This window comes from Podarcis cretensis, assembly GCF_951804945.1.
Source record: "Podarcis cretensis genome assembly, chromosome: 8".
Classification (NCBI taxonomy): Eukaryota; Metazoa; Chordata; class Lepidosauria; order Squamata; family Lacertidae; genus Podarcis; species Podarcis cretensis.
In genome coordinates, this window is record NC_137177.1 from 50,711,333 (window position 1) to 50,730,499 (window position 19,167).

At 50.0% G+C, this 19,167-nt stretch overlaps 2 protein-coding genes across 3 annotated transcripts; one reads left to right on the top strand and one right to left on the bottom strand.

Moving 5' to 3' along the window:
* Window positions 1-15: 15 nt before the first annotated feature.
* COG8 (component of oligomeric golgi complex 8) lies at window positions 16-8,791 on the top strand. 2 transcript variants are annotated; one of them, XM_079988062.1, is made up of 5 exons: window positions 16-407; window positions 968-1,175; window positions 2,150-2,983; window positions 3,642-3,810; window positions 8,076-8,791. In XM_079988062.1, the coding sequence occupies exons 1-5, from the start codon at window positions 55-57 to the stop codon at window positions 8,231-8,233; spliced, it is 1,722 nt and encodes a 573-aa protein (XP_079844188.1). In that variant the 5' UTR covers window positions 16-54; the 3' UTR covers window positions 8,234-8,791. The 2 variants fall into 2 exon arrangements, with proteins under 2 accessions (XP_079844188.1, XP_079844187.1); XM_079988061.1 differs by lacking the exon at window positions 8,076-8,791 and adding an exon at window positions 4,106-4,631 and having other exon boundaries at window positions 18-407.
* A 396-nt stretch (window positions 8,792-9,187) lies between these two features.
* On the bottom strand, window positions 9,188-18,664 carry VPS4A (vacuolar protein sorting 4 homolog A). The gene is made up of 11 exons (XM_079988068.1): window positions 18,446-18,664; window positions 16,115-16,226; window positions 14,842-14,989; window positions 14,143-14,204; window positions 13,850-13,969; window positions 13,608-13,764; window positions 13,075-13,223; window positions 12,870-12,951; window positions 12,002-12,221; window positions 11,106-11,246; window positions 9,188-10,864 (listed from the first exon to the last, which is right to left on the bottom strand). Exons 1-11 carry the CDS (start codon window positions 18,464-18,466, stop codon window positions 10,763-10,765), a joined length of 1,314 nt encoding a protein of 437 aa, XP_079844194.1. The 5' UTR covers window positions 18,467-18,664; the 3' UTR covers window positions 9,188-10,762.
* Window positions 18,665-19,167: the final 503 nt, after the last annotated feature.

The following is a 19,167-nucleotide window of genomic DNA, read 5'->3' on the forward strand; positions in this document are numbered from 1 at the left end:
CTAGCCTCCGGTTGCCATAGCGATCACTTCCTGGTCCACGTCGAGGGAGGCCCGATGGCGGCCCCGGAGCCTTCGGCGGACCTAGAGGAAGCGAGCCTGCTGGCATGGCTGTTCCGCGGGGCGACCTCGCCGCTGCCTCCTCCCCTGGCGGCGGGGGACGCGGAGCTGGCGGCCTACCTGTCGGCGCTGGCGGGGCTGGGCCTGGAGGCCTTGCGGAGGGAACCCGGCCGGTTAGCGGAGGAACGAGCGCAGCTCGGGGCGCAGACGCGGGCCTTGGCCTTCGCCCACTATAAGACCTTCATCCGCTCCGCCGAATGCACCGCTGAGACGCGTCGCGGCTTCGGTGGCATCGAGCAGGGCCTCGACCGCCTCTTGGGCCGCCTCCCACCCTTCGCCGAGGCCTGCCGGTGAGCAGGAGGAGTTGGAGGCCAAGGCTGCCGCCACACTCCTTTTGGGGGCAGGAATAATTCTGGGGCGCCCCACTGTTATGTTGTAAATAAAAATATGCCCTTTTCCCTTATGGGGTATCCAAGAGCCCTTATAGAGTCCTTACATAGGTTCCCTATTGGTAGGAGAAAATAACAGAGGCCAACCAGAGAATATTGAGAAGCAAAGCAGCTAGTAAGCTTGATCTTTATTGATCTGTTGCAACGGGGTACTCCCCTCACACTCAGGAGAGGAGGTCGGAGGACCCTGTTGCAACAGATCAATAAAGATCAAGCTTACTAGCTGCTTTGCTTCTCAATATTCTCTGGTTGGCCTCTGTTATTTTCTCCTACCAATAGGGAACCTATGTAAGGACTCTATATGGGCTCTTGGATACCCCATAAGGGAAAAGGGCATATTTTTATTTATAACAGTTAACTTATGGAACTCACTGCCATTGGAATGGGTGGGTTAGAGGGGGCTTCCCCCTTTGCTTTTCCTGGCCTAACCTGCTTTCTTCTTCTTTTGCTCCTGCCTCCAGGAACTTCATGCAGGAGGCTGAACAGATTGCTCAGAACCGCCGTATGAACAGCCTGACTCTGAACCTCCACACAGAGATCCTGGAAGTGCTGGAGATCCCCCAGCTGATGGACACCTGCGTCCGCAACAGTTACTACGAGGAGGCCCTGGAGCTGGTGTCCTATGTCCGCCGCCTGGAGAAGAAGCATGCCACCATCCCTGTCATCCAGGTGCAGACATGTTCTGAGCCTGGCAGGTGCCAGAGCTGCCTTAAGCCATACGGTGATAGTAGGTCCCAACTATTTGCTACTAGAGTTTCAGGACTTGAGCAAAAGCTTAGCAAAGAAAGGCATCTCCAACCTTTTGCATTTGTTTTCTCTGCCATGGCTCACAGAGGCAGAGGTGGTGTGGCTTCTGTGCTGGTTTCCTAAGTTTGATCCAGGTGATACCCAAGGCCCACAATCCTGGACCATCATGAGCTGTCATGTTCTGTTTGTAGAAGCCAGAATATTTCTGGATCTGAGGCTTCTTCTCTTGTTGCCTTTTTTCTTGACTAAGTGCTTATGTTGCTTATTGCAGCCAGGGTTTGTGCATGTGCTGTAGGGATCTGTTTCTTTGACTTTCAACAAGAGCAGGATACAAGCCACTGATCTCTTTAAGTGCAATCTGTAAAGCAGGGATAGATAGAAGGTAGACCACACCCCATCACTGACTAACGACTCTTGGCTAATGTCTAATTTGCTAGTTGCAGGGATTCTTGTACAGAAAGCTGAGATGAGGCAGGCCCTGTTCTGATCCAATAAAGCCCTTCTTCCATCTGCAAAGAAGAATGCATTGCTAAGGTCACAGCACTTTATTTATTTACCATGTTTATATCCCACTCTTCCTCCTAAAGGAACTCAGGATGACAGCAAGTTATGCCTCTTTAAAAGTTCCCAAAAGTACACATCATTATAAAATGCAGTTACCTCATACCAGGTTTGACTTCACTAAGCCCATTATTGTCTACTCTGGCAGCCAGAGTGTATCTACTATATCAAGCAGGTATATCTACCACTGACCTGTAGACCCTCTCCATAAGTGATCACATGGATGATCCATAAGAACTGTAGTGAAAATAAAATAGTTTGTGCAGTATTGAGATCAGCATGGTTTGGGAACCATGGGTAACAGAAGTTGATTTTGTCTCTCTTCTCCTTCCCAGGGCATAGTGGCAGAGGTGCGCCAGTCCACACAGCTCATGCTTACGCAGCTGATCCAGCAGCTTCGCACCAACATTCAGCTGCCAGCCTGCTTGCGCATCATTGGCTACCTTCGCTGCATGGATGTCTTCACTGAGGCTGAGCTACGAATTACTTTCCTGCAGGCACGGGACATCTGGCTACGTTCTATCCTTGCTGCTGTTCCTGGTGACGACCCCTATGTGCATATTACCAAGACCATCGAGGCCTGCCGCGTGCACCTCTTTGACATTGTCACGCAGTACCGTGCCATTTTTGCTGACGAGGAGCCGCTGGTGCCTCCCCCTGGGCAGGACACCCTCAATGAAAGTGCCATCTTCCATGGGTGGGTCCTGCAGAAGGTCTCCCAGTTCCTGCTGGTGCTTGAGCATGACTTGCAGCGTGGTGTGGGCAGCCGCCTGGACTCCCTGCTGGGCCAGTGCATGTACTTTGGCCTCTCATTCAGCCGTGTTGGAGCAGACTTCCGGGGCCTGCTCATCCCCATATTTCAGCGGGTGGCACTGGTCACCTTCAAGAGAGCCATGCAGGAAGCTGTGAACAAATTCCAGGAGGAGATGAACTCCTACACGCTAATCTCTGTGCCGACTGCCTTGGGCAGCAGCAGCAGCACCATCCCTGTAGCAGTGGCTCCTTCTGCCCAGCCAGGCACCCTGCAGCCCCCCATGGTGCTGCTAGATTTTCCACCACTCGCCTGCTTCCTCAACAACATCCTGGTAGCCTTCAACGACCTGCGCCTCTGCTGCCCTGTGGCTCTTGCCCCAGACGTGGCGGCTACCCTGGAGGATGCACTTGGCCAGGTGGGGCTCTCTGTTGCTCATGTGCACCAAGAGGCTGGATTAAAAATGCTCCAGATGTCTAGGTGACAGGACAGAAATTGGCTAGCAGCAGAGTTTTAGCTGCTTGCAGCCTTATCTTTAGTCATACTCCTTGGAGTTTCCTAGCCCTTTTCAGCAACTTGGCAGGTCATGTTTGTGAGTTTATGCTTGTTCCCTCTCATGTTGCTGCTGTCTGTTTGTTCAGGGATGAGCCTCTGCCTTATTTCAAGAAGCCCTTTGCAAGCAACCAGTTCAGGCATCTGACAACAGCAATCAGTCCCTGCTTTGGGTGGGCTGGGAGAGAGAGAGAGAGAGAGGAAGGAGAAAGTGGTTTACCTCACTTGTTTTTGCTACTGAACTTGCTCACCACTAACTCTAACCACCCATAGTCAGCAAATGGCCCCTGCTGGATTGCCTGCCAGGAGACTGTGGCACTTGAGAGATCAAAGGTTCTCAGTCCCTGCTCTATAAGGTAGTATGTGACATCTTTTCACTCAGCTTCTGGGTGTGTCCCAGACCGATTAGCTGGGCTTTTATTTTGACCATTTTATGAGGCTAGCATGCTGAGTAGTACTGCAGTCCCTTCCTTCCATTTGGACACCAAACCAAGAAATTCTAGCTTCTCTTTTTCTCTTTGCAGGTGACAAAGGTCATTTTGGTTTTCCACCGGGCAGAGGCTGTGGCCTTCAGCAGCCGAGAGCAAGAGCTGTTCATTCACTTCTGCATGGCATTTCTGGAAGACTTGGTGCCCTACCTCAACCGTTGTCTGCAGCTCCTCTTTCCCCCAGCACAAATTGCACAGACTTTGGGTATGGCTGCTTGAATACTTTTGGTGGGGAAGGAGCTTGCAGCTGAGCCCTGGCCTGTGGTGGATGAGTGGCTTCTGCTTGTGACTTTGTGAACAGCACATTGGTGGGGTGGGGTTGCTTGGTGGTGGTCCTTGTAGGCCTGCAAGTCATTGAAATCTGTGCTCAACAGCTCAGGCTACTGCCAGGGGAAGGGAGAGAGAGAGAATTGGCAGTAGTACAAGGAATGTTCTCTAGCTTAGGGTTGATGTAAGATTTTAACTTCTCATTTTAATATATTTTCTTTTTTTACTTCTAGGTGTTCCCCCAACACAGCTGCACAAATATGGCAGTCTTGGCTGTGTGGATGAGCAGCTGATTCAGGAGCTCCTGGCCTCAGTCCTGCCAGAGAAAGAGACTGTCTATCCCTTGTCTGAGGAGAAAAGGCTGACTGAAGAAAGCCTAGCACCTCCTCCATTGGACTTGGAACTCCCTGACGCCATGCAGGAAGCAGATCCCAGTTCCCCAGTCCCTGTTCTGGAAGCAGAAGAGAGCAGTGCAGCTTCTGGTGATGCCTTGCTGCTGAGTGCTCCTCTAGAATAGTTTTCACTGGATTTTGCCTGTTTTCCGGGGTTCCATGATACTTGAACCTGACTGAGGAGAGACTCATTCCTGCCATGGGCAGGCACAGCTCTTGGTTTTGGGTTCTACTTCAGCACTTCAAGGACAGACTGAGTTGAGCTTTCATTGCTCTGGTGGGAAGGAAGTTGGGTGTGGACACTGGGAGAAAGGAATTTTGGTGAAGGTGGATCAGGGTTTGAATAAACTTGATTGCTTGTTTGGTTCTCTGTGTTGTACCTCACTATGCTGTACTGTGAAGAGAGTGGGCCCCTGAATCTTCTCTCCCGAGGCTAGTTGCTTTAGGTATCAGTCAGTACCAGTTTTTTCTGGGCCTTCCCATTCACCAAAAATGCTCGCGTGTCATCCTTATCTTCCTCTCCTCTGGAATTGCCTGATGCCTTAAGCTGCAGAATAAAATGTGTGTCTGCCAGTTTTCCCTTGATGTCTCAGACTAGGTATGAATTTCTTCTTTGGTAAGTCCAACTTGCTGAGTGTGGGAATCCCACTGTTCTTACCAACTGCTTTGGGTTGTAGCTGGCCCTTCAGAAGAGGGTAATTACTTTAGTTGGTGCTACAGGAAGAGGAAACCTGCTAGCCAAGACCAAGATCATCTGCAGCTGAAGCCCAAGAAATGAGGTTTTTTTAATAATAATAATAACAATAATAATAATAATAATAATAATAATAATAATAATAATAATAAATTTTATTTATACACTGCCCATCTGGCTGGGTTTCCCCAGCCACTCTGGGCAGCTTATAGCATATATAAAACATAGTAAAACATCAAACATTAAAAACTTCCCAATACAGGGCTGCTTTCAGATGTCTTCTAAAAGTTCTGTAGTTCTTTTATCTCCTTGGCATTTGAAGGGAGGGCATTCCACAGGGAGGAGAAGAGTTTAGATCCTGGTTTGTCTGAGCTTTAGTAGATGAGAAATAAACAAATTTAATACAACAGCTCCATCACCAGGGCAAGTTAAAATGGCCCAGGACAGCAAGTGAGTGAGATTTTGAATGCTTCAAAATCCTCCCTTTTTTGGGGGGGGGAAATATTAAGCAAAGTGGACAGGAGGCAGGGAGAGAAGGGTAGACTGTGGAGTCCTAAAAAGGTAGCAGGTAAGTGTGAGGGAGTCTTAATTGGATTAAGTCTCTGCATAGAAAAGGATAGAACATTTTTTGTCTAGAGAGGTTGGAAGGATTTCCCCCCCTAGCAGGTAGTTGAGGGGTGCATGTGTGGAAATGCAGCAAGTATTCAGGACCAAAACTTGCTGGTGTTGACTTTAGCAGCAGGGCTGAGGTAAAGCAGATGAGCCTGAGGCAGCTGCATCGCTACCAGTGATATGATGGGGAAAACCTGTCACTTCAAGAGGGATCTTATTCTCCCCTTTGCTACACAACCGCTTCCTCTTGTGGAAAAAGCTGACCTAAAGCGTCTGCAGGGACCCCGCCTGCCACGGAGTGGTGCCGTTCTTTGTTTTGAGAACTACATTTCCCAGCATCCACGAGCACTTCCGGTTTCCTCGCTTCGCGTGGTTTGTCAAGACAGGAAGTTGGGCAGCCCCATTGAAACTTGAGACTTGGAGTCAGGTAGGGCTGAGGTCCTGGTTGCGGGTGGGGGACCCACATTTTGAAACCCTCCTCGATGTTAAAATAAATTAGAAGGAGCCTCCCTGCAAGTAGAAGCCCAGCAGCAGAGTTTCGGCCTTTTGCTGGTCAAGAGTGCATTGGGAGAGCTGAGTTCAAGTCCTCCGCTCATTCCCATGATGCTCACCGGATGACCTTGGACCCTTCATTCTCCCGCAGCATATCCCTACCTCACCGGGTTATTGGGAGAATTAAAATATCGGTGGGAAGGAACCATGTGAGCTGCTTGGAGGGAAATAAATAGATGATAATATATACAAGAGAGGTATCCAAAATTTAATTGGAAGGGGTACAGAACATTCCGCCTCCTAATTTTGCTGCTGCAAATGTGGGCTGAGAGTTTTGGCAGAATCTTAGAACCTTTCTGTATTGCTTTTGCAGAGAAGCCTGCTTTTTCCATCTCTGCAGAGTCACAGAAAAATGCCATACAGAGTAGACCGATCCTTTGTCCATCTAGCTCAGTACTGGCTATGCTGATGGGCAGTAGCTCTCCAGGGTTTCCTATCGGGTCTCTGTGTGTCTCTTCCAGCCCTTATTTGGAGACGCTGCTGGGTGGTGAACCTGGGACCATGCAGAAGCCAAGCGGATGCTCTGCCTGAGCTCCAGCCTCCAGCCCTTCCCCTCCCAGTGATCTTAGCTAGGCCAACCTTTGACTCTAGAAACTTCCCAGCAGTAAGCCTTGGGAGTGCTTGCACCTGTTGTTTTGCATTATTTTTATTTTCTCATCTTATTTTTATTTTATTTGTTCTTTGGGCAGATGGCTTTGTGGCTGAAGCACAAATATGGCAGTTTGTAGGCTAAGGCCTGGCTTGGCCTGGATGCTGGACAGCCTCCTTTGGAACAGAGCTTTCCTGGCACCTTTACCATGCAGAAGTTGCAGCCACACTTGTTCCTCTTCAGCAGAGAAGCAGCGCACCTATTGGCAATATCTGCGACGCAAAGTCTTGAAACCTCCCACCCCACCCTACAGTCATGTCTGCCAGGTGGGGGACCCCATTCTGCGCTCCCAGGCTGCTCCTGTGGAGCCCTCACAGATTGCCAGTGGTGAGGTGCAGACCCTCATCCGTACTCTGGTTCGCGTGATGAGGAAAGAACAATGTGTGGGTCTCAGTGCTCCCCAAGTGGGCGTGCCACTCCAGATCTTTGTGGCGGAGTTCCCAGAGAGGCTCTTTCATGAGCACACCCCCAGTATGCGCCAGGCTTGCCAGATGGCCCCCTTCCCCCTGCATGTGGTAGTGAATCCATCCATAAGGGTGCTGGACTCCCAACTGGTCTCTTTCCCCGAGGGCTGTAAAAGCATCAGTGGATTCTCTGCTTGCGTCGCCAGATACCAAGCCGTGGCAGTTTCCGGTGAGCTGGCAATGTTATTCCTTGTAGCTTTAACACACTTGGATGAGGTGTGAGTTTTGGAGCTGGTATATGTGTGTGGCGAGCCTCAGGTGTTCAAACTTGGCTCTATGTTGATCTTACAAGGTGTTATTAATTCAAAGGGGAATCTACATTATGCATTCCAATTGTGGGAATGTAGCTAAGTACAAACTCATGGCACAAGCACCAAACAACTTTTCCCCACACTGCCTGTCAAAATGTGCATGTTTTTATGCCAAAGCCTTTCATCAGTAGCACACTCACATGTTGCTCTTCTGTTATTTGGTGTGACTGTGAACAGGTGTAGCAAGCGACAATTTATGTATAAAAAATGGAATGGGGAGAGTGGGTGGGTAGAACATCAGGGGCATCCCTTTCTCCTGCTTACTTATGCTGTCCTGCTCTGGAATCTTTCATAAGTCTCACATTTCTAATTTTTGACAGGACTGAGGGGCACAGCTGGTTTCAATAAGTGCCAGCAAAAAGCAAGGGCAGATAGATATTCTCTGGGTGCAGGGAGCCTGCACTGGGCCTACAGCTTGGGGAAAGTTCAGTCAGGTATACATGTTCCTTCAAGGGGAGTGAGTCATTAAGGCATGGCAGGCCCCCAGAGCTGCATTTCTCACTGGAGTTCCTCTTTTTCCTTTCCCCAGGTCTGAATGAAGTCGGGGAGCAGTTTAGCTGGCCGGCAAGTGGCTGGGCAGCCCGCATCATCCAGCATGAGATGGACCATCTGCAGGGTGTGTTGTATATTGACAAGATGGACAGCAGGACTTTTGTGAATCTGCAGTGGGAACAGCTAAATGAATGAAGCAGGACTGGGCCCAGGGGGGCAGGGAGAGAAAGGCCACTTTTTCTCTGTCTGCTGTTCCCAAGTATGTCCAAACCAGTGAAAGGGGCAATAGAAAGAGAAGGTGGACACTTCCAAGGTGAGGGGGTTCAATGATGTTTTTACTGCTTGACATCTTTACTTTCCCTATTTGTGGCATGAGGAGAGGAAGCTGGGCAGGTAAGCTGGGCATAAGCATGCCCTTCCCCCACCCCACATGGTGCTGCAGGATTTTTTTTTTGGGGGGGGGGAATACTAAGAAAGCAGAAGCTGTTAAAGGGTCGCAATTCAGTATCTTTCAACTACTGCATGCCACTCTCTTGGCCAGTGTACAGCCGCTCATTTGGGGGGGGGGGGCAAAATTCAAGAAGAAAAAGCAAGGCTGATCCTGTGAGATGGCCTTCTCCAACTTCTACCTTGACTAGTGAAGTAGGCTAACATGCGGGAAGGTGGGCAAACACTTGTTAAAAGGAACAGACACCAACTAAAACTTCATAGCAATTCACAATAAAAAGGCATTGACCACCTCTTCACCTGTAATACCTCACCATGTTTTACTTCATAACATAATACACAACTGTATTTTAGTAATGTTTTAAGTTGTCTGTTTTTGCTTCAGTCTTCTGTACACCGCTTGCAGATATTTTTAATAGATTAAGCAGTATAGAAATTAAACAATCAACTCATACAATAAACCTCTTGATTTTAATAAAACCTCTTAAAGAGATTTACAGATTAAATGCACCCACAACCCCCTCCTAGCTAGCTAAATTGTGCGCCTTCAACTTGTAGGGATGTGGATTGCATCTGTGGTGTGGAAGGAGATAAGACTAAGCAGAACAAAGGAGACTACTGCCTCTTCCTTCATCTCCTGTGGAGAAACTGTGAAACAAATTGTACCATTGTATGTTGCTTGTAAAAAATCAGCTGAATATATAAGAGACAAATAGTTCAACACTTTATTCTTCCATAAACTGTCCCTCCCCACACTGGAATCAACTCAAAATTATGTACACATGACAAGAAAGGGGGCAGGGGGTGTACAGGCCGCTAAACCCCTTGACAGTTAAAGAGGTTCTCACAGCTATTCACTTGAATTTCTAGAGACCAAAGAGCTCCCACCCTCCTCTACATGCCTTCCTCAGTAGTACTAAGACAAGAAGACTAAAGCACAGGAAAGTAGCTTTAGTGGCCGAGAACGGTGGATTTGTTGAATTAGGAATCAGCAGTTACCTTCAGGGAAGCAAGAACCCTGCTGTAAGTAGAAGCCTATGCTTGAGCATTGCCAGCCTCCTCCACTTGTGGCACAAGAGCCATTGCCTAGAGACAATGAGGTGGAATAAATGAGTCCTTTGCCTCCCTATAGCATGGATTTTTTTAAAAGACACTCTAGAGCCCCAGATTGCAGCAGAGACACACCAGCAGAGGCCCAACCATGACCAAAGGAGCCATGGGGGGGGGGGGGAATGGGAGGCAGATCTCCCACCTGCTGCAGCTGCAAAGGCGGGAAAGCTCCATCTCCTTTGCAGGACTTTGCCAGCACCTGTGTGCTGACAGGTGCCCAGTTTGCATTCCTTAGTGCGTCACCTCTTGTGCCACAGCTGGAAGAGCAAAGACGTCATCCCTTTCTGAGAAGCAGCAGGCTTGCTGGGTTGAGCCACAGTGCCAGGATAAGGCTGAGGGGCTTGGAGCTGCAGCCCTCCTCATCCCTGTTCTGCTCCCCTTCTGCTTTTTCTGTGCCACACATGCAAAACGCTACAGAACTGAAGGGCAACAAATTCTGCAGCAACACAGCATCCTGTGGGGCAGAGCACATTTTCAGATACCGTACCTCAAACCATGCAACAGATCAGGCCTTGGCAAGGTAAGCTTCTTGGACAGCACTTCCAACATGAGTACCTCAACTCCAGGAGAGAGCTGAGCATTAGCTAAGCCTTGGAGTGTATTTCTCACTTGGAGAGCTTCCTGCCACTTTGGCTGAGCCAGAAGAAGGCCACGCTCTTCAAAGTTCAGCTCAGGCTTGGAAGTGCAGCATTTCATATTTCAAGGAGTAAGCAATGGCCTTAGGTGAAGCCAGTTCGGTTTTCTCTTTGGGGTGGCACCAGGTGTTGCTTCCACAGGAGCTGGAAGGGGTCTCAGGAAAAAAGGGTTGCGGTATAGTGGAAGTTTCGGATTGTTTTTATTTGTATATAAACAAGCCAAGCAGCGTTAGAGGGGGGGAAATGAAAGAGCAACCATGAAGGCAGGGATGTCTGGATGGGAAAAAACCAGAGTGGGCTGGGCTCAGCCTTCTCCCCTTTGTGTCCGTCTCCCAGAGTAGCAATGGAGGCTGTGTCACCTCATCCTCTTCCTTCCCCAGCCAAACAGGTGCCCCAAGCAGAGACAGATTCAGTAGTAAGCTGGATGCTAACCTCTGCTTGGCACAGTCCACTGTCAGCACAAAGGGCCTTGTCTACACACATGTCCGTGGTAAAATGCCCCCCATCACCGCTGCTCCTCATAGGCACAGCATTAGCCCTCCTGGCCAAAGTCTTCAGTGAACTTCTTCACCTTTAGCAGATCCTCTGCATTCACGGTGGGGCGGGTGGTGGCCAGTGAGCGCAGCATGTCCGACTGCAAAAACAGAATAGGACATTCAGGGATGGGGTATACATGCATCTTGGTCACAAAAAACACAAAGGTTTTAGGAGCTGAAACTCCTCACAGTCATCTGGAAGGGGCATTTCCAAACCTGCAGCTGCCACCCAAAGCTGCTTGGCGCACATCAGAGTTTGTATCAAATACACAGGAGAACAAGCCTGGGATTCAGAAAAAAGAGGGTCCAGGCAGGAAAAAGTCAGTGGACCTCACTCACCATGCAGACTATAGGCTCCAGAAGCTTGTCCCCAGGTACCTCCATCCATGTCATTTCAATAGCACCAGGATCTCCTGGGGAACAAGGGGTTAACAGATCATCTATCACCGTGCCAGGATTGGTGCGGGATGGTCCACGGACCTGCAATAAAGACCCAGACAGCGCACTGATATGGCAGATTCCTGGGGGGTGGGAGCAGGCTGAACACAAAACTCTTAGGTCCCGGTAGGACAGATATAGTAGCAATGCAAGACAGAAGCAGGTGGAACAAAGAGTCAGTCCCCCTGCAAGTACACTAGTCACTCTGTTTGGAAGGAACAGGTAGGCCATCCACCCAGCAACAGCCATCTGAATACTGCAGGGACACTTGTCAAGAGAAGCACAATGCCAGTCCCCAACACCACATATTAATCCACAGCAGCTGGAGAGTCAGAAGTCTCATCTGACAAAAAAGGGTTTAATTTAATCCTCTCAAAAATATTTATGAAAGTTGCTGTGACATTATTAAAGCAGAGGAACGCCTGGGAGCCCCTCAAAAACTGCTTGAGTATTCCCCCAAAACAAGAGCAGGACGTCCATGTAAAATAATAAGCACCAGGTACACAGAAGTGAAGAAAAACAAATACAGAGAGGCAAGTGCAGCTGCTGGGATATACTGGGTGAGGTAGGAAAGGAACCAGGGAGGAACCGCCTCTGCCTGCCCAGGGCTAGACAACGATGTCACACGACCCTGCCTGGGAAAGGAAGTGGAGCAGCTGAGCCCATTGAGAAGGTGGAATCATCTGCTGCTTCACTCCCCAGCAGAAGCCTTGAAGCAACAACAGGATGGGCCAAGCAAGGGGAATCTACCTTCCAGCCTGCCCTGGCACAGCCCTTGTAGGAAATGCTGTCCTCACCTTTTTGAAGTGTGTGGCTGACTGCACCTTGCGGACAGGCTGCATGAGGGCATCGCGCACAATGATGCTGATGTCAGCCCCTGAATAGCCGTCAGTCTTCCGGGCTAATTCGTGGATGTTGGCTTCTGACAGGCTGTGTGGCGTGTTGCCAAGGTGCAGCTTAAACATCTGAGCCCTGGCCGGCTCCTCGGGAAGCGGGATGTAAATACGTTTCTCAAACCTATGTGCAAATGCAAGGCCACATGTGACTGTCCCCAAAAGGAGAGGGAAGAAGTCACTGCTTCCCCCGCCTTCTTCCCACACCTATGAAGATTCTGCTTGGATGCAACCATGTGGAGAGGTGAGGTGAGGTGTATGGCAGCCTCTTCCCAGCCCCAAACTGATTGGCTATGTTGTGCCAGCTTAAAACATTACTATTTGCACAGACTTTTGATGAAGATTAGTACCCTTTGATCAGATTTTTTAAAAATGCTGTTTTAAAAGTGTGGTTTGTTTGTTTATTTAAATTTATGTTATGTTTTGCTGACAGCATGCAGTTGTGGTCTGAGGAGACTCCGAGATCAGATCCATACTCAGTCATAAAGCTCTCTGGGCCAGTCTATCTGCTCAGCCTAGGCTCACAGGGTGACTGAGGGGATGGAACTGGAGGTGAGAAGAACCACGAACACCCCCTTTGAAAGACAGGATATAAATGTAATAAAATTTAATATATTGCTGGTTTTAGTCCTGTTATAAGCCCCTGCAGACACTACAATGGATGAAACAGCCCTTCAGACCAGGGCGCAGGGAGACCTCTTGCTGTTTTGGAGGCTACAAGACTGTCCATGTGGGCAGCAGGAGCCCCAGCAAAACCTGCGGCATCACCCACCTTCGCCGAATGGCAGCATCTAGCACCCAGGGGATGTTGGTAGCACCCAGGACCAACGTGCCATCATTGTCATTCCCGACACCTGTCAAGAAAGAAAGCCACAAATCGTCACTCCACACTGGGGAAGGCAGAGAGGCAGACCAGATGCTCCCCAGTGCAAAGGGTCCTCTTGGGCAGTCTCTCTTCTGTCACTCTGTCTACCCACCTTGCATTTGTACCAGAAACTCCGTCTTGATCCTGCGGGCTGCCTCACTCTCATTCTCATTGCGAGAGCCGCACAAAGAGTCCACTTCGTCAATGAAGATGATGGAAGGCTTATGCTGCCTGGCCAGCTCAAAGAGGTTCTTCACCAACCTAAAGGACAGCAGAAAGCTCAGGGAAGGGCCATTGGAGGCCACTGGCACATTTGACAGGAAACATAAAATAAAGATTACAAACCAAGCCTGTGTCCAAACAACTGTGGCAAAATGCGGCAAATCTAAAGCCTTCCACTGACACCCACTTTGCACAGTTCTAGCCCCACCTCTATCTGTCTCCCCACCCCAGATACTTTGGGGCACAGCCAATGGTCAGGGATTATGTGAGCTGGAGTTCAGCTTGGGTGGGTGGGGCACTAACCACACCCATCATACCCTAATAGGAACATCTTATTCCACTCCATAGACCAAGCCCCACTCTCCTAAGTGAGAGAGATGGTTCTCTCCCTCCCCCACTTCCCCCATGGATTTTGTCACTCACTTTTCACTCTCCCCTAGCCACTTGGACATCAAGTCTGAAGAGGAGATGGAGAAGAAGGTGGAGTTGCTTGCTTCAGTTGCTACAGCCTTGGCCAGGTAAGACTTCCCAGTACCAGGAGGGCCAAAGAGGAGAATCCCTCGCCATGGAGTGCGCTTACCTGGGGCAAAGAGAGAGGAAATGGACTCATCCACCCCTCGCAACATTTAGCATGCCCAGGGGGACAGAGGTGCCCAGATTCTCACCTGTGAATAAGTGAGGGAATTTGATGGGCAAGATGACCGCTTCCTTGAGGGCCTCTTTAGCTCCTTCCAGCCCAGCCACATCATTCCACCGCACGTTGGGCTTCTCCATCACAATGGCACCTGGAAGGGGAAAGCAATTTGCCCAATAGAGCCCACTTGACTCCCTCCCATCCTGCCAAGGAGGGGTGCATTAGACCCTCCTGACACCTCAAGCCCACCTTCAGAAAGCTGCACTTGTCTCTACAGAGCCAGCAACAAGCACAGGGACCAGGGGCTGCTCAGAACTGGCTTACCCATCAGCTGCTCTTGCAACTTCTTCTTCTCAGGATTGTCGCCCTCACTGTCGCTGTCACTCCTGAAGAGAGAGAGGCATCAAATGATATGGGGTGGGCAGTGCTATGAGGGGCAGGAGGACTCCCCAACTCATGCCTACTCCAACTGGTGCTTATTTGCAAAGTTTGCGTGAGGGGAGGATGAGCAACACAGAACCACCTCCTCAGAGAATCAGGTCTCTCCCAGTTCCCATGAGACACCTGGCCTCAACTACACATGAAATCAAAGAATATCCTCTCCACCTTCAAGACAGGACCAGCCAAACATCAGTGTCACCTGCAACCCAACCCACAGTGCTCTACCAGCAGGGCCTGGGATCAAGCAAGAGCAGAGCTGTTCCACATCACCTAAAGGAGGTTGCTGAGATTAAGGAAAGAATCGTTTGATGGATTTTTCTCTTAGCTGATGATCTGATCCCATTCCCACCTTCTGGGGCAAGGCAGGATACTGAACCTCCCCTTCCCCTACCCTCTGAGATTTCATTTATTCTTGTATTAACTCCTAACCTAACTGTACCTAACTTATCTGCACTTGCATAAACACACAAAGACACAAAGCAAAGGGCAATGGAAGCAAGGCTGGGCTAACAGTGCCTCTATCTCTTCCCCCCACCCACCCACCCACACCGTACTTTGAGGAGCCAACCCTTTAAGCCATACCCCTTGCTGTCATTCTGGGCTTCTTTGACAGGCTTTTTGCTCTGCTTGTCCTTGGTCCGCAGATAATCCTTCAACTTCTCAGCCCGGTCCAGGTACTGTGCACACTTTGCCCGGATGCTTTCCTTGGCCTTGTCACTGTGAGCATCATCTGCAAGGGCAACAGGCAGCGGTAAGGAAGAGCTTCCCTGGACAGTCTGCCCCCACCCGACTAGGGTTCCCTGCAGCAGCACTTTCCAGATTCAGTGGTGGGGAAACCAGCTTGGAGACTCACTTATCCTAGATGCAAATTGCTCACAGTAGCTACCAGCTACTGACTGCATGTCACAGAGAACTTTAAGTACATAAGAACAGCCCTGCTGGGCCATGCCAAGAAAATGTCCATATGGTCCAACATCCTGGTTCCCACACTGGCCAGCCAGTTGCCTCTGGGAAGCCCACAAGCAGGACTGGAAGGGAGCAGTCCTCTCCTACTGTTGCCCACAAAGAACTGGCACTCAGTAGCATATACTGCTTCTGTCCCTAGAGATTCCACAGGATCATCACAATAACTGACAACCATTGGTGGACACTTTTCATCCCCAGTGGCTTTGTATAACTTTCATTTAAAACCGTCTAAGCCAGCGGCTATCACCAAACCATGGAAGGGAATTCTAAAAATGGATTATACCTCTAAACGAATAAGTCCTTCCTTTTGCCTCTCCTGCCAAGCAGTTACTCTGGAGCAATCCCTGAGCTCTAGCATTAAGAGAGTGAGAAAACCTTACTTCTATCCACTTTCTCCACACCACTTTGTCTGCAGATTCCCTGATGTCATCACCAAACAAATGGGCTACAACCACAGAGCACTGAACAAGCCTGGGTCTCCCCTGACAGCCGCACAGCAAGCAAAGCAAAGGAAGCTGCTGCTCTGAGCAAGGTCATAGAATCATAGAGTTGGAAGAGACCACAAGGGCCATCGAGTCCAACCCCCTGCCAAGCAGGAAACACCATCAGAGCACTCCTGACATATGGTTGTCAAGCCTCTGCTTAAAGACCTCCAAAGAAGGAGACTCCACCACACTCCTTGGCAGCAAATTCCACTGTCGAACAGCTCTTACTGTCAGGAAGTTCTTCCTAATGTTTAGGTGGAATCTTTTTTCTTGTAGTTTGGAACCATTGCTCCGTGTCCGCTTCTCTGGAGCAGCAGAAAACAACCTTTCTCCCTCCTCTTGTAAGCCTTCCCAGTGTCACGTAAAAGCTCCCACTAAGCCTCCCACCCCCAAGACAGACTCACACTTGATGGCGTGAAGGAAGTACTCCACCGCATGCTGGTAGAGACGTAGAGCCTCTTCATAGTTCTTTGCTTTATCTTCCTCGGTGGCTTTTGTGACCAAATCAATGGCTTTCTGGAAAGCAAATGCCTGGCTCAAGTTTCATGGTGGCACATCAGAATCACAGCTAGAAAAATTCACAGCACTGGGAATTCCAGGAGGCTCTAAGTTTGGTACTAACCCCTAAGACTCTTAAATGTTTGCTGAGGTGTAACCAAGAGACAGGAGAAAATGGTGCAGCAAAGACTAAGTACCTATCTAAATATTTAAGGTGGGAGAGAGTTAGAAATTTAAGCCATGTGCCTTCTTCTACACATGTTTATTGTTCTTGCAAACTGGTGAGCAGTACTTTGTCATCAATCGCACAGGGATTTAACCAGTCTGAGGATCGTAAAGCAAGCAGTTACTGAGTAAGATAGAGATGGAGGCTCTAGGCCTTTGAAGAGGGGTTTGATTAAGATGCTAGGCCTTAGGAACCAAGCAAACAGCATGGCCTGTCTGGATTTAAACCAGTCCAAATTCCACCACAAAGAAGCAGATTTTTATACAGTTGTGACTGCCAGAGGTGGTATAAGGCATTGCCTGCGTGCTAGATGCTGCTGAGCAGGGCAAAGGTCACAAGGAGAATACCAGTCTCCTGCGCTGTTTTATAGCTTAGTCCTGCTGCTGACCCCCAAAGGAGTTTGGGCAGGAATTGGTACTGCACAGCAGCTGCTGAAAGAGTCACCTTCCCACTGCAAAGAGGAAATGTGCTGGGTTTATTTATTATTACATCTATATCTCACTCCCCCCCCCCAAGGAGCCCAAGATGGTGTACACATTCCCTCCTTGCCCTCACAACAACCCTGTGAGATAGACTAGGCTAAGCGTTGGTGACTGGCCCAAGGTCACTCAGTGAGCTTCATGGCCAAGTGTAGAATTGAACCCTGGTCTCCCAGGTCTTAGACCAACACCCTAATCACCATACTACACAATGTCAATATTATGAGGGAGTGAATCTCACACAGGGGTGGCCTTGTGGACTGTTACCTCACCCGCTGAACATGTCACCTGGGAAAGAAAATCATCCAAGCCATAAAAGACAATAAAGTCTTGTGTGCTGCTTCTAACTGGCTGTTCCCAAGGACTCCCCGGGTATACTACAGATACTTCTCCAGTGGATGTCTGAATAAGCTAACTAAACAGGGTACCTGAGCTCCTTTCAGTTCTGTTTCACCTCCCACAAATGGGCTACAAACCACAACCTGGATGAAGCACCTCTCCCAATTTTGTCAGAATGTCCCAATAATACTGTTTGATACCTCTGGGTCCTTAGGTTCTTCCCAGGAAGATATGTGCATCAGCACCCAGCACCTTCCCTACAGAACAAGGCAGCAGGATTTCCCTTGACAGAAAGTAGGGCCAGCCTGGAAATACCTGTCCACTACCTAAAAACCAGCCTCTGCTTAGGACTGAGTGCATTTCAAAACTCAAGGTTTCAGAGATTTTCTAGCCCTGGAAAATACAACTTGCGATGCATCTTTTGATAGAGGGCAACTATCTTTCTATAAATGGTTATATAACAAAAACACGATCAGAGGGGTGGCAGTTAGTTTAGGAAATAGGCACTGAAGTGTGTGCATCATTTTGATGACTTGTGCATATGCATATAGACATGGGTTACGCCCAAGGCCTACTCAGAGTAAACCCATTGAAATAAATGGGCCTAAATGACATGCGCTGAGCAAGCCCAACAGGTCTACTCTGAGTAGGACTAAAGTTGTGTGCCTTTCCTGGTCTTTGCCTCCTCTGAATAACTCCCTCTGCCTTACAAACCAAGGCAGCTCCCCCAGCCCCCGGTGGAGGCTCCAGGCTTCCCTCCCCACCTGCTCAGGTGTCCAGGAGGCCCCTTCTCTCTCCCTCCTCAGCGTCCGCTCACAAAACAACACATTCAATTAGCAAACTCAAGCGACCCTCCCCTTCTATTCCCCTCTCCGAGTGGATGAGAGCAACAACGCCCACGGACCAGATCTTTTGGGGAGCGAGCGGGGTCGTTCCCCCGCTCCCTTATTACCAAAACAGGGGCCATTTTGGGAGCGGGGCGGGGGAAGAGTCCGGAGCTTCTGACCAAAAGACCCTCCGCTTCCCCTCAGCCCGGCTTCCTCGACCGCTTTGCCGCGTGGACCCCTCGGGGCGAGAGCCCCCTCCTCGCCCCTCAAGGCCCGCCCCAGTAGGCCCGGTAGGCCGCAAAGCCGGGGTTCGGCGTAGGCCGCAGAGCCGGGGCGGAGCGCGAGGCAGCTCGGCGCGGCCGGTACCTGCAGGGCGGACGTTGTCATCGCATCTCCTCCCGCTGGGGCTGGGGCGGCGGCTGTTGCTGCTGCGGCTGCCGAGGCTGCTGGGCTTTGGTTCCCTCCTCCGGGCTCGTACGAGGCGGCCACCGGGAGCCCCGCTGAGGAGAGTCGGGCCGGTTTCTGGGCTGCCGCCTGCAGGCCGCACCGGGAACAGCAGCAGGCGAGGCGGAGAGGAGGGGAAAGGGAGGCCCGAGGAACCGCGACGCCATTCAGGGGCGGGAGTGAGGAAGAGCCCGGAGGTGGTCCGCCCTTGTCCGCCTCCCACGAGCCCCTTTCTCAGGAGGCCGGCCGGGCTCTCCCTTCTTCTCTTCGGCTTCCCGGTTGTCTTTGCTGCCCCCTACTCAGGGGCTGAATGATGGCTGAGTTATGGCTGCATTATCAAATTTGCGGGGAGCCTCCTTTTCTGACCTTTTGCTTAGAGTAGCAGGAAACAGTAACACATATTGGGGGGGGGGGGATATCTCAGAGAAAAGGCCAGCAAGATGTGATCGAAGTTTACAAATTTATGCAATTCATGGAGAAAGTATAACACCAGATAGACGAACCCGTGGACAACCAATGAAGCTGAATAGTGGAAGATTCAGGGCAGGAAAAAGGAAGAATAAAGGGATAACTCGGTCGATAGAACATGAGACTCTTAAACTCAGGGTGGTGGGTTCCAGCCCCACGTTGGGTACAAGGTTACT

Excerpts from the sequence above, each read along its gene's own strand:
- COG8 (XM_079988061.1), top strand. The coding sequence starts at position 55 with ATGGCGGCCCCGGAGCCTTCGGCGGACCTAGAGGAAGCGAGCCTGCTG. Across the intron at positions 1,176-2,149 it reads CCACCATCCCTGTCATCCAG|GGCATAGTGGCAGAGGTGCG; the intron begins GTGCAGACATGT and ends TCTCCTTCCCAG. Across the intron at positions 2,984-3,641 it reads TGGAGGATGCACTTGGCCAG|GTGACAAAGGTCATTTTGGT; the intron begins GTGGGGCTCTCT and ends TTCTCTTTGCAG.
- VPS4A (XM_079988068.1), bottom strand. The coding sequence starts at position 18,466 with ATGACAACGTCCGCCCTGCAG. Across the intron at positions 16,227-18,445 it reads TGACAACGTCCGCCCTGCAG|AAAGCCATTGATTTGGTCAC; the intron begins GTACCGGCCGCG and ends TTTGCTTTCCAG. Across the intron at positions 12,952-13,074 it reads GTTTCTGGTACAAATGCAAG|GTGTCGGGAATGACAATGAT; the intron begins GTGGGTAGACAG and ends CTTTCTTGACAG.